Source organism: Anas acuta, chromosome 19, assembly GCF_963932015.1.
Source record: "Anas acuta chromosome 19, bAnaAcu1.1, whole genome shotgun sequence".
Classification (NCBI taxonomy): domain Eukaryota; kingdom Metazoa; phylum Chordata; class Aves; order Anseriformes; family Anatidae; genus Anas; species Anas acuta.
In genome coordinates, this window is record NC_088997.1 from 7,055,428 (window position 1) to 7,068,122 (window position 12,695).

At 59.6% G+C, this 12,695-nt stretch overlaps 1 protein-coding gene across 1 annotated transcript in view; it reads right to left on the reverse strand.

The window, feature by feature from the left end:
* Positions 1 to 4,283: 4,283 nt before the first annotated feature.
* The window catches only part of CUX1 (cut like homeobox 1), a 268,204-nt gene continuing 259,792 nt past the window's right edge, over positions 4,284 to 12,695 (reverse strand). The window contains exons 17-23 of the mRNA XM_068656096.1: positions 12,360 to 12,472; positions 11,543 to 11,659; positions 9,736 to 9,819; positions 9,554 to 9,610; positions 7,548 to 7,628; positions 6,239 to 6,303; positions 4,284 to 5,975 (exon numbers count right to left, since the gene is read on the reverse strand). Coding sequence (XP_068512197.1) covers positions 5,915 to 5,975; positions 6,239 to 6,303; positions 7,548 to 7,628; positions 9,554 to 9,610; positions 9,736 to 9,819; positions 11,543 to 11,659; positions 12,360 to 12,472 — 578 coding nt within the window. The 3' untranslated portion in view covers positions 4,284 to 5,914. The remainder of the gene's footprint in view (positions 5,976 to 6,238; positions 6,304 to 7,547; positions 7,629 to 9,553; positions 9,611 to 9,735; positions 9,820 to 11,542; positions 11,660 to 12,359; positions 12,473 to 12,695) is intronic.

Consider the following 12,695-nt stretch of genomic DNA (forward strand, 5'->3'; position numbering starts at 1 on the left):
CTGAATCTCCAGGCCTGGGTGTTGGAGATGTTCACCCTGAGGCCCGCAGCCCCACCAGGCTCTGTCTGGGGCTGAGTCCTGCTCCCCTGGGTGCTGCAGGGCCAGCTCTCCAGGCTCTCACTTATCACAGCTTTCCCTCCTGCCTTACACAAACACTTCCAGATTTCAGGCACGGGCGAAACCTTTTGGGGACATCAGCACCACGGTGGTTCGTGCGGGTCCATCCTGGAGCCTTTCCTGCGCTCAGCATCTTTCCTGAACCTATATAACCACCAGGAGGGTACTAAAACCCACACCACCACTCCCTGTCTTTCCCTAAAAGGCCCCCATGGGTGCACTCCCCGATCCCCCCACGTCTGGGGACCCTCAGGATCCCGTCCCGCAGCGTCACCCCGCAGCATCGCCCTCCCGGCACGCAGCAGCAGCAGCGCTGAGCAGGCTCAGCCGTGGCCCAGCACTTTCAGGAGGGGTTTCCATAGCGACAGACACCCGAAAGCCCCAGATCCCGGCTGCTCCTGCAAGGATTTGGGGAGGGGACGACGTGCCGAGGGGGCACACGGTGCTGCTGATGGCTGCGTCCCCCCCTCCAGCCCCATGGCCTCGGGTGCCCATTGTGGCTGGGACGTCCCCAGCTGCTGCAGCCACCCCCTGCTGCGGCCCATGGGGGGGTTCCCTGCCACCCCCGTACCCTCCCCAGTTATTTTTGGCTGTTCCCCAGCCGCCCGTGGGCACCAGTGGGGTTACGGGGGGCAGGAGGAAGCGGCGATGCCGCAGCGATGCCTTTGGGGGAGCGGAGCTGCGCTCGCAGCTGCGGTTGGCTTTGGTTTTCTCACCTGTTCCGCGTTACGGTGCTGAGCTCGTGGCAGTGGCATCTGTGCAATGGGGACAAAGCTCCACGCCGTGGGGACAAAGCCCTGTGCGGTGAGAACAAAGCTCCCCGCAACGGGAACAAAGCGCTTATGCAATAGTGACAAGGCACCGATGCCAGAAGGAGAACAATCCACGCAATGGGGACAAAGCTTCGTGCACTGGGGGCAAAGCACCACAAAGTGGGGACAAAATGCTTATGCAACGGGGACAAAGCTCCGTTAAATGGGGACAAGGTGCTGAGAGTGGCTCAGTGCAATGTGGCACTGCCCAGCCCCTTGCAGGTGCCGTGCCCGAGCCCCCCGAACACCCCAGCAGCAGCGGGTGTCCCCTTTGGGCACCCCCAGCTCAGCCCAGCCCCAAAACCAGGCACATTTTGCCCAAACCGAGGGATAAAGTGGCAGGGTGGGAGCGTCAGCAGCAAGTGTCCCCTGTGTCCCTCCTGCCCCGTGTCCTAGACCTCGATCTGCCCCCAGCCTGCAGGCGTTCCCGTGGGGCCAGCCCCGTGCTGTTTGTCGGGAGCAGGAGGTTGCTCTGAACCCCACAGCAGAGCTGCGGTGACACCTGGGGACCTGCTGGGGACGGGGGTCTCCCCCAGTGTAGGGGATATCCCCCCAGATCTGGGGGAAAGCAAACAGGGCAGGAGCAGGCATTTCTCCACCTCGCTGACCGCAGAATATGGGCAAGCACAGAGCGGACACCCCCCCACCCCTGCTCCTTTCCCTCTGCCCCCATCCCATCCCCATTGCCCCCACCAACACCCACTTCAGTGCTTAAACGACCCCCCTGCCCTGCACACCACCACCCTGCTCTGCGTGCACCACGAGCCCTGGGGGGGACAGCGGGGGCCCTGAACGTCCCTGTGCCACCCCAGTGTCCCCTGGGCATCACCAGCGCCTGCCTGCAAGCTGTGCCTCGCTCGTTTTGCCTCCTCCTGCCTTCACACAAACAGGGGGGGCAAGGTAAATATTTTTCCGCTTCCTCTCCGTGCTGGAAAAGCCCGCGTGGCCCAGGCCCATCTCCAGGGAGACTCTGTCAATAAGGCAGGGGGGGGCCGGGGCCGCTCCATATGCTGCACCAGCTTTCGGCCCCAGCTTGCCGTCGGATGGCTAACGCTGGAGCAAACGATAAACCCACGACTGCCACCCCCCAGCCTCTGCTCGCCCCAAACCCTGGGTGTCAGCTCCCTTGCAGGCAGGAGTTTGGGGCTCTCATGGTGTTTGAGCCCTTGGAGATCTGTTGGAGGCTGTGCCTGCAAAACGCCGGGATGGTTTGGGGGGCATTTGGGATGCTGGCTGGGTGCAACGAGGGATGGCCACACGGGATTTTGGAGCACTCAAGCTCCGTTGTTGTTTTGCAGACAAACCAGCTGTACCTGGCTCATCTGCAGCCCCAGCTGCTCCAGCAACTTGGGAAGAAAGGAGAGGGACGATGGCTGGCGGATCGCGAAGCCACCGTGCCCACCCCACGAGGCTGCGCGCCCTTGGCCAGGACTCCTGCTGACCCCTCGGAGAAAAGCACTCAAAGGGGGAGCACCAAGCGGTGGAGACCCACCCCGCTCCCCGCCGGGTTACAGCGGATTATTAGAGCCCTTCTTCCAAAAATAAACCCAAATCGATCCCTGTGGCCAGGCTGCACATGGATGTTTAACCCCTTTGTGCCTCCATTCCCCTTTTTCCAGGAGCATCCACGCGCTGATGGGCTCCCCAAACCCCGACCCCATGGTGTGGTCGGGAGCCTGCCGCATCCACCGGGTACAGCCTGAACTTCAAATAACCTGGACTAACAGGCACGCCGCTCCCGGCGCTGGCTCTGCGTGTGTTTGTGTTTGTGAAGTGCCTTTCCTGTCTGCGTGGGAGTCTCGCTCGCATCCTGTGCGCCCGGCAGCGCCTGGCCTTCATTCAGCGCTGCTGAAACGCTATTGATCTTGCTTTTCCATTTGCCGAGCACGGGCAAACACGTCTGCAGCCTGCGCGCTTGTGGCTATGGAGACCCATCGCGCTCGGGAAGGACCTTTACGAACCCCCTGCTTTGTGTCTTTTTTTTTTTTTTTTCCCCATTTTTAACAGCGCGGCACCGGCTGCTGCAGCGCGTGGCCGTGCAGACACCGCCGCATCGCCCTGCACCTCCTGAGCCTGCAGCGTGGGCTCTGTGGGGTTGGTGCAGGATCAGACCCCCAAAGCTCTCCCTGCCCGGGGCAGCCGGGGCGCTGCGGCCGTGCTGCAGACAGATCCGCTCCGTCCTGGCAGCGGTGTCTCGCTCTCTCCGTCTCCTCTGCCTGGGGCGAAACCTGAACTTGTGACCCAGATGCGAGCAGGCTGCTGTCTCATCGCCAGCCGGGCTCCCCCTTCTATCGCCACACAGACCTCCAGCACCCCCCCCGAAATTCAGCCTGGGTCTCCGAGGCTGGGGGAACGCTGCGCAGGTTACACGGATATCAAAAGCACGGGTTTTCCTTTAATTATTTTCCTGAATATCTGTCGATGCTAATTAAGATTGCTTCCCCTAATCAAATTTAAAACAGGGAGGGAGAGCAAGGGGTCACCAAAATCCTTTTCTTTCAAGCCGCGGAGGGATAAGAGAAGCTTTCAAATCAAATTAGCAAAACCCCCACTCCCAGCTCCCTCCCACACACACATTACTGAAGGACGACGTCGTCCAAAGAGGGGGGGTTCCTGGTGACCTTGCAGGCTGGCACGGATGCGTGAGCTCTCAGTGACTGATGCACGTGACCAAAAATAAAGGAAAAAAAAAAAAAAAGAAGAAAAAGCCCACCCAGCCTCCCTGCAGGTAGAGCCAGGGTCACCTGTGTGGATGGAGGAGGGACGGGACAGAGCAGGGGCCGTGCTGGGGAGATGCACCCGCGCCTCGCCGCAGCCCCCCCGCTGTGCCCTCCGCCTCCCCAGCGTCTCTAGAAAGCAGCGGCTGCCGAGGAAGCCCCGAAAACTTGGCCAAGGCTGCGGCCAGACGCAAGCAGGCTGAGACCCAAGAACCCTCCCGAATTTGGGCTTTCCCTGCCCACGGTCAGACGGTTTTTGGCAGCCGAAGCCGAACGCCGGGGAGCGGCAGTTGTCCTCGCCGCGAGCCGCCCGGACGTCCGGCAGCTGCTGCGAAATCGCAGGGGACGATGCGAGCGCACGGGGCTGCAACCCCTCAATGTGCCACGGATGGAACACGGGGTGAGGGGACCACCAAAACGCCAGGCTGAGGATGCCAGAGCACATCTGGGATGAAAAAGCAAGAAAAAAGGAGGAGGAGGATGGGGGAGAACCATGGTCAGCCCCTCGCCACCGCAGCAGCACCCGTGGGGACGGGGTTCCAGCATCAGCTGCACGCTCTGCCCCTGGCACGGGGGCAGGATGTCTCCTTGCAAGTGTTGAACACCGAAAGTCAAAGGAAAAAAAGCACAAAAGTGATCCAGTCAACGCGGATCTAAGTTTATTCCATCACTCATCCCGCAGAACTCAACATCTATTTGAAATCATTTATGAAGAGTACAAGTGTGAATAGCTGCAGAAGTTTTGCAATTCCAAGACACCATATAGAGCTTCTAAAAAAAGCAAATTGAGCCTTCCCGGCAAAGCCTCAGCAAGCATCCCACCCTTCCCCAGATCACGTTTCTGAGCTACCCATGTCAGAGAGCAAACTATCATCTACCACACATCTAAAGTCGATTAGTTTATGGAGAGGTAGGAGAAGCAGCCCAAAATCTCCCTGGCCCTTGGGCGCATGCTGTCGGTGCTGAGCATCCCGCAGCCCCAGCTCCATCCTTCGCGCATCCATCCTAAAAACCCCAAGATGCTGCGGGTTGGTTTGTCCCGTGCCCAGTGGGACAGGCGTGGGTTGGTCCCTCTGTGTTTGTTCTCCGCTTCCATTTATGAGTATTTTGCATTTTTTCCGCGGGCCATGGCTACTATAAATAAACCTCTGCTGCCCGTAGCAGATGTGAAGCCGACTGCTGCCTGCGCGTGCAGTGTGAGGTCCCAGCTTCCCAGCAGAACAGATCTGAATCGGCAATGAAACATTAATTGGAAGCCACAAGATTCTCCTGTCTTAGGAGGAGAATTTTAATTGCAGGCCATGCTAACGCTGGTCTCTTCCAGCAGCTGGGCGGGCATGAGGGGCACCAGAACCTGCTCCCCAAATCACAGCCTCTCCTCCCGTCAATTTTCCCCCAAATCAACCTAAATCTCCCACCAGCAGCCCCCCACTCATCAAGCCCACCACCAGCAATAGGTCCGTTTGGCTCATTCAGCCTCCTAAGGGGTCAGAGGTTGAACAGACCGACCGACCCCGAGCCTGGAGCTGCGAGGACTGCCCAAAATACCCAAGGCAGGGCAGGGAGGGCGCAGCGGAGAGCCCCGAGCACCCGCAGGGCTCAGCCCCAAAATCAGCACCTCCCTTCACGCCGGGTGACTCTGTAGCAGCCACGCTGCCTTCAGGCCGAGGTCCCTGCTCCATCGTGACCGTGTGCTGGAGCTCAGCACCGTGGTGGTGGCACTCATCCGAAAGGGTCCTGAGAAATGCTGTGGACCCAGCTCAGCACCGAGCCGCGGGGAGGAGGCACCGCGCCGAGCGGCTCGGCTGAGCACCGTTATCTGCTCGCTCTGCCAAAGCCCAGCAGGACCGATTGCTTTCGGATAATTCAATAAACGGGAGCAAAATGGGAATTCTCAAATAGCAGAACACATTGAAATGCAAGCTTAAGAGTCGTACAACATCTCCCCCCCCCCCCTCCCCATTTTCTGGCTAAATTTAGTCCGCCCCATGTCGCGCCGCACTTGAAACAAGATTGAATGAGCTACTGCAGCCGGAGAGAGGAGCTTTTATCTCGCCTTTCCCACGTCGCTCGGTGACGACCGAGCGCTGGGGGACATTGGGGCCGTGTCCTGCAGACGGCTCTCCCGTAGCGAGGCTGCTGATTTCCGAGCCAGGGCAGGGGGTGAAGCGTTGCCTCCATCCGACGAGGCAGAAAGCGAAGCTGCAGCAAAGCGGGCGCCAGGGGCCGGATCCTGCCGCTGGAGGAGCGGCGGGGCTGAGCCCGGCCTCACTGCCACATGTCCCCCACGTCCCCGTTCTCGTGGAACTTGTGCACGTGGTCGGCGAACCTGGGGAGAGGGCACAGCTGGTTAGCGTGGGGCGCTTCGCCTCGGGGCGCTAGCCTCGATGATTAGAACTTCCAGACACTGGGGAAGTCAAGGTAGGGGTCTGATCCTCATCTCTGCCTTTACACCAGTTTTTAGCTGCTTTTCCACCCCCACTTCCCACCCTCGCTTCCAGCAGGGTGCTCAAACACCCCGCTGTGAACCCCCCCCCCAGCCCGGGCAGCCGCTGCCGACCCCATGCGGGATCGGGCCCCGCTCACACCCACTTCTTGGCGCAGAACGCGGCGCAGTCCCTGCCCACGCTCTCGCTCCAGGCGGTTTTGTAGAGAACCTGCAAAATAAGGAACGCAGTCAGCTCTGGGCTCACGTGCCAGCCTCTGCCTGGCGTGTCGCTGCCGTGACACCCCGCGACATCCCATCCCCATCACGACATCCCGTCCCCATCGCGACATCCCGTCCCCATCACGACATCCCGTCCCCACCACATTCTGTCCCCTCCGCATCAGTCAGAGCCCCACGGCGAAGGACGGGTCCAAGCATTTCTGCACCCTCCTGTTACCCGCACGTTACCCCAGCTGTGGCTGCGGCGTTGCCCTCCCAGTGGCCAGGCTGATGTTTTTCAACACGTTATTTTTGCCAGGAAAGCACTGCCGCAGCAGTTTGGAGCAAGGAGATGTCTGAGGTTGCCCATGGGTGTGAAGCCTTTGGAGCCGTGCTTCGGGCACTGGCTTGGGGGAGGTCACGGCTCGGTTTGGCTTCTTTTCCCCTTGTGATTGAGACCACGAAAGGCAGTGCTAGGAAGGGCGACAGCCTCCTGCCTTCCCTGGGTTTGCCGCCAAGACGTTTCTGTAGCAGCCAGGCTGCAGGATTGCCCAGTCCCGGGCTTGGGCTCCAGGCCCTTCTGCATCTGGATGGAGCTGGATCATCCCAACCATGCAATATTTATGATTTATTTTTTTTTAGGTTAGCGCTTTAAACTTTAACGATGCCTAACTTTTTATTTTCTTTGCTCCTTTCCTCACCCAAAATAACACGAGGTTGGATTTATTCTGAGATGATCGGGACAGAAATATTGTTCTGACTTGTCTTTCATCTTGTTTCATTGTTTAATTATTGATGTTTAGACTTTTTTTTTGCCTTGAAAAGCTAACTAAGCCCCCAGCAACTGTGCAAGGCTAGGGGAGCTTGCATCGTGAGGAACATGATGGCCCTGGCAGCACAGATTGCGGCCCCAGCATCGCTCCCAGCACCGCACTGAACAAGCAAAGGGCTCGGGGAAGGCAGCTGTGGACACAGAATCCGGCCCCTGCAGCAAGGAGGGAGCCTTCTTCACGGCCACCCCTATTCCTAACCCAAACCTCTGCTTCTGACTCTGACGTACAGGGGGGGAAATTCAAAAACTGGAGAGAAGCAGAGCCCCAGGGCAAGGGGGAAATGCAGAGCTCAGTGCCCACAGAGGTGTCCGGGCACCCAGGGCTGCACCCAGCAAGCAGGGAGGTGGCGTTGCACAGGGCCTGGAAACATGAGGCCTGCTCCACGTGGCCACGTTTTACTCCTAAAACATCTTCCACTTACCAGGAAGACGAGGCAGTGCAGGAGCAGCGTGTAGAAGAAGGCGATGGTGCGAGCTGTCTTGTTGGACAGGATGAGCCGCCCCTGCAGCGAGAGCAGAAATCCCATTTCAGCACGGATCAGGGGACCCAACGCCCAGGGCCATTCGCCCGAAATGGAGGGGAATTCAAGGCTGTGAACCGTGGGGCACCCTGTGGGGCTGCCCCTGCCAAAAAACGCTCCCGAGGGCTCGTTCTGAGCTTTCTGCCTGGCTCTGCCCTGCACAGCCCTGCCTGCAGCTCCGCACGCGCCGCAGAGGAGCCCCGGCAGTAATTAAGTCTCGCACATCTTTAATTCATGAGCTGGTGGAAGTCGTGAGCTGCAGCAGCCCTTCGCCAGCCACCTGGGCACACGTTCCACAGGTATTTCCGAGGGCTGCATTAAAACCTTTCACAGCCCGGTGCTGAGCTCTGGGTGCGTGATGTCCGAGCACCCCAGAACTCGTAAAGCTCCCGAGGCTGCTGGGCACCCCCAGACTGATTTTAGGGGAGCTGCATGCCTGAGCGTGGATGGAGCCTCGTGGCTGGAGCTGGTGGCACTGCCACGACACCATATCCCAAGGGGAACACCCGCGTGTCCATCCCATCAAAAAGAGCCAAACCCAGAAGCACCCACAGCCTCGGGAAGCGGCTCGTGACGCACAGCTCCTGCCTGCCTACACCGCCGCTTCTTTACTCTTGCTGCAAAAGCGAGGGATTCATTATGGACATAAGCAAATTCCCCCAAACACCACGTGGGATTTCCGAGGCTGGCATTAAAACCCACAGATCTCCCACCAAACCAACCCCATGCTGAAATCGTCTTTTCTATTCACAGCCACGGCGGAGGCTGCTGTAACAAACAAGATTATGTTCTTAAATATTCCCAAGGAGTAACTCCCGTAAGTCAGTTTTTTGTAAATGCCTTTCATTAATTCTCCGTGGTGCTGGCACGCCACCCAATCCATATTCATGCTGGCATTTGCTTAGTTTTTATGCAAATGACAACTTTGCCTTTATTACGAGATATTTCTGTATTCCGTGGCTGTTGCAGACCAGCACTCCCCAGTTAACCTCTGTTGCGCCAGATACCCGGGGTTAACATCCCACACCCGACCCTGAATGCCACAAATCCAAGCCTAAATCAGATTGCCTCGATGCCCACGTCCCGTTTTAACTCTGAAAGCAGCACTCCATCCTACGAGGTGGCAGCCAAGCCCTGCCATGAGCCTTTGCTGCTGCAGACACCGGCAGTGCCCCAGTGTTTTCCCTGATGTTTTTTTGTCAGGAAGGAGAGCAGGAAGGCTCAGGGCACGGGAAGAGGTTTTTGCACCCATCTCTGGAGGTTTCTGGGGGTGACCACGGGGCTGCAGGTACTCAGACGTGATGCAGAGGACAAGGTATGATGTTAGTTGGGGTCAGCTGTGGGCTCCTTTTCAGTAATTTCAGGCAGAGGTTTGGGGAAGCAGCAAAATGCTCCAGAGCTGTGGGAATGCACGTGGGTGGCTGACAGAGACTCACGGTGACCCTGGGGGACACGAGTTGTCCCCGAGCCCCCGGCCGTGACACCGCAGTGGGCTGTGGCATTGGGGCCAGGTCACCCCATCCCAGCAGGTCCCTGGGGAGGAGCAGGGGAAAGGAAAGGGCGAGCGTGGAAAACGATGTCTCGCCCCTCCTCTCTGCTTCAACAGCCTCCTGCTGCTGCCACGAGGGAGGATGCAGCATGCACCTTCCTCTGCCAGCGAGGAGGCAGCATGGGGTCAGCACCCCATAACCACCGCGAGCTGCACCAAGGCTCTGGGAGGAGGCAGCATTTTAAGAAAAACAACCCAAAAATCCCCATTTCAGCAGAGGGAAAATAGAGAAGCTGCTGCTGGCCGGTGCTCCCTCGCAGAGATATCAAATTCTGGGGTTTGCAGCGTGACCCCAGCCGGCTCTGCACCCCTGCCCGGGGGCAGGGAAGGGTTTGCCGCCACCCCACAGCGCACTCACCATGCTCAGCGTGGCTTTATCCCAGGGGCTGAGGCTCAGGTACTTGCGCTGGCGCTCCTGCAAGCACAAAGAACAAGACGCTGGGTTTGGGGCCCAAAGGGCTGATTTGGGGGATGAGAACCAGGGAAGGTTTGGTGCTGGAGGGGCTGGTGCGGAGGGAGGGTGCCGGGGGCTGCCCGTACCTTCCTGCTGAAGGAGGAGAAGGGGTCCAGGCGCTCTTCGTACTGCGAGGAGTAGCGCAGCTCGGTGTCGTCCCTGCTGCTGCCCTGCAGGAGTGAAGGCAGGGTGAGACCCCCGGCTGGTACAGCTGCACATCCCTACCCCTGTGTAAGCGATGTATGGACAGGCAGAAAGGGCTGGAGCCCCCATATCATCCCCCCGCCCCCCCAGGCACTTGCACTGCCCTCCCCAGCCTCGTTTGGAGGAAACGACCCTGATGGATGCAGCAGCACCAATGCGTTATTGCACATCACACCCAAATTCCTGCCAGATCAGGTAGGAGGGGGACAGTGCTTTATGAGGAGGAAATCACTGCTAACCCCACAGCTGCTATTAGCAGGGCAGGGGGCAAGAAAAATAAAGGAACCCCCTCAACAGAAGCGAAAGATGGGGCTGGGCTCAGACACGCTCAGTTTTAACCCTCCAGGATGGAGGCTCCCCCGCTGCAGCCCCCCCACAACGCTGCCAGGCCAGGAGGGCTTCCCGTGGGTGCCCCCGTCCTGCCCCTCATCCTGCACGGCCACCGGTGGCTCGGGTTCAAGGCGGGCAAACCCCGCTGCCAGCAGACCTTTAGCAAATGTGCCCTTACGTGCCGCAAGGCGATACCCCGATGAGCTGGGATCCCGATTTAGGGGCTATGAAGTCACCAGCTCCTGGCCTTATTGAATGATCTTTGATGATTATTTTTAACTTGTCACATGCCTGATTAGGTCGTGAATTATGCAACGCGACGCGCGGGAGGCTTGTGCTCTTTAGCTCAGGCGAATGGCATCCAGGGGTTGCCTTGTGGCACCAGATAAACACGGGGATGATCTTCCGCGGGAGACACTGGCAAAAATGTCAGAGGGGCCAGCCTCACTCAGGCATAAGCACGAGATCCAAATAAGGCCCTGCAGGGCTGTGGGAGTCTCCCATCCCCAAACGCTGTTAAAATGTCCATCAATAAAGCGGGCTCTGCAGCAGCTGTCGGGGTGGCAGCATTTCCGCAGGGGGTGCGGCGTGAGCAGCAAAGCCTGGCCCCGCTCCCATCTCCTCCTGGCCTTCCTGGGACAAGTGGGAGGGTTTGGGGCTGGTTCCTGCTCTTTCAGGGACAGCCCTGGCTGCCCAGAAGGGCAGAAGCAGAGCAGCTTGCTGCTGGCTGCAAGAAATTCGGGCTAAAACCCCACCGGAGCAGCCCCTGGCTCAGGCACGCAGCCGATGCTCGCAGCTCTTCCCCGCCTGGCACACGGCGAAGCGCCACGCTCAGCCCCGAGGTCTCCGGGCTCAGCTGCACCACCGAAAGCTTGCAGAGGCAGCTGAATGGCCTGAGCCAACCTCCCGCACACCAGCGGTGGGCAGTGACTCACTGCACTGCGGGAGGAACGATTTCTCAGCCTCCAACTATGGGGATTTCTTGCAGGAGAGCCCGATTTAACTGCTTGCTGCCTGGTCGGGCAGCAGCATCCACAGCGTGCCCGCTGGAGCACCGTGCTGCGGGCAGTGAGCAGCACAGGCATTGTAGGGGCTGTTTTGGGGAGGAAACGTGAGAATCTGACACCCTTCGGAATGGTTCAACACTGCTGGCCCAGCAGGTGGGCTAGGAGCCTGCTCCTCTAAGTGTATCTCTGCATCCTTCCTCGCCCCAGTTGTCCCCAGCTTCCCAACGTGAGGGGCACGCAGGTAACGTGCGCCTTCCCCGGGCTCTCGCGCACTGCAGGGAACAATCCGTGCTTGGGGTCTGTCTGTCCGTGCGAAGCCACCCGCAGGACAGACGGACGGACAGCCACTCACCCGGCCGGGGTAGCTCTGGAGGAACTTGATCTTCTCGTAGAGCTTGATGTTGTCAGCTCGCAGGTTGTCCAGCTCGCTCTGCAGCGCCTGCACCGTGTGCTGCATCATGCGGTTCTCCTGCAGCGGGGAGCGGGGGGGGGTTATCAGCGAGGTCAGGTAGCCCACCTGGATCCAGCCCAACGCCCACAGCCCCACCAATTCCCCATCCCGATGGGGGATGCAGAGCCACAAAGCTGAGATGAGAGCTCAGCACAGCCCCAGGAAGGACCACGGGCATGCCAGAGCGGTGTCACCTCACCATGCAAACGTGGGCAGCTCGCTGAATCTCCAAACCCCAGGATAGCTGAGGTTGGCTGGGGCCAATCCTTGGGAGGCTCTCCCCTCCCAGTAATTCAAATCCCTCAGCTTTCAATTAAAACTGCTCCTTAATTAAAATGGCCCCAGCTGCTGCCAAACGGGGCCCCCAAAGAAGGGCTGGGGCAGCCAAGGTGGGCACCGGGCGGTGCAGAGCCAGGCTGCCAGCTGGTTATTTAGAGCTGTGCTTCAGCTGGGTGAAGCTCTGCCCCAAACCTCCCTACCTGCCTTTTGGACAGCACCCCCAGCACTGTGCAGGATGGCCAACGAGGGATTGGGACCTGCCCTTCAAGAGGAGCAACACTGATGGGCAGGAGGGGAGGCTCTGGTCCTGCTGACACCCGAATTTATTGTTCTCGTGTTCGCAGTGGTGCTGCCGGTGTTGTGCTGATGATAACCCCCCTGCAGGCCACTGAAGCAGCCAGCCCCAGCGTGCGGGTGCCACCATCCCCTCACCACGTACCCCCTCCAGCTCCTGGTTCCTGGCTCGGAAGCGTTCCCGCTGGCTGGAGATGATGGAGAGGAGCGAGTCCACCTGGCCCTCGGGGAACGGGGTGCCGGGCACCGGCGGGTGACCTGCGGACAGCGCTCAGCTTCAGACACGACTCGTTGGCCACATCCACCACCAGCTTGCCGTGCCCCAGTTTGTGGGTGCCCCACGGGGGGGCTGTGCCCATCGCCCCCTCCCTCCCCGCCTGCCTTCTCAGCAGCAGGAGGCCCCAGCGGGCGCGGAGAGCTGCGTCCCCCAGGGCTGTGACCCCGCGGCTTTTCACAGCGCAGGGGGGGGTGGCTGCAGGTT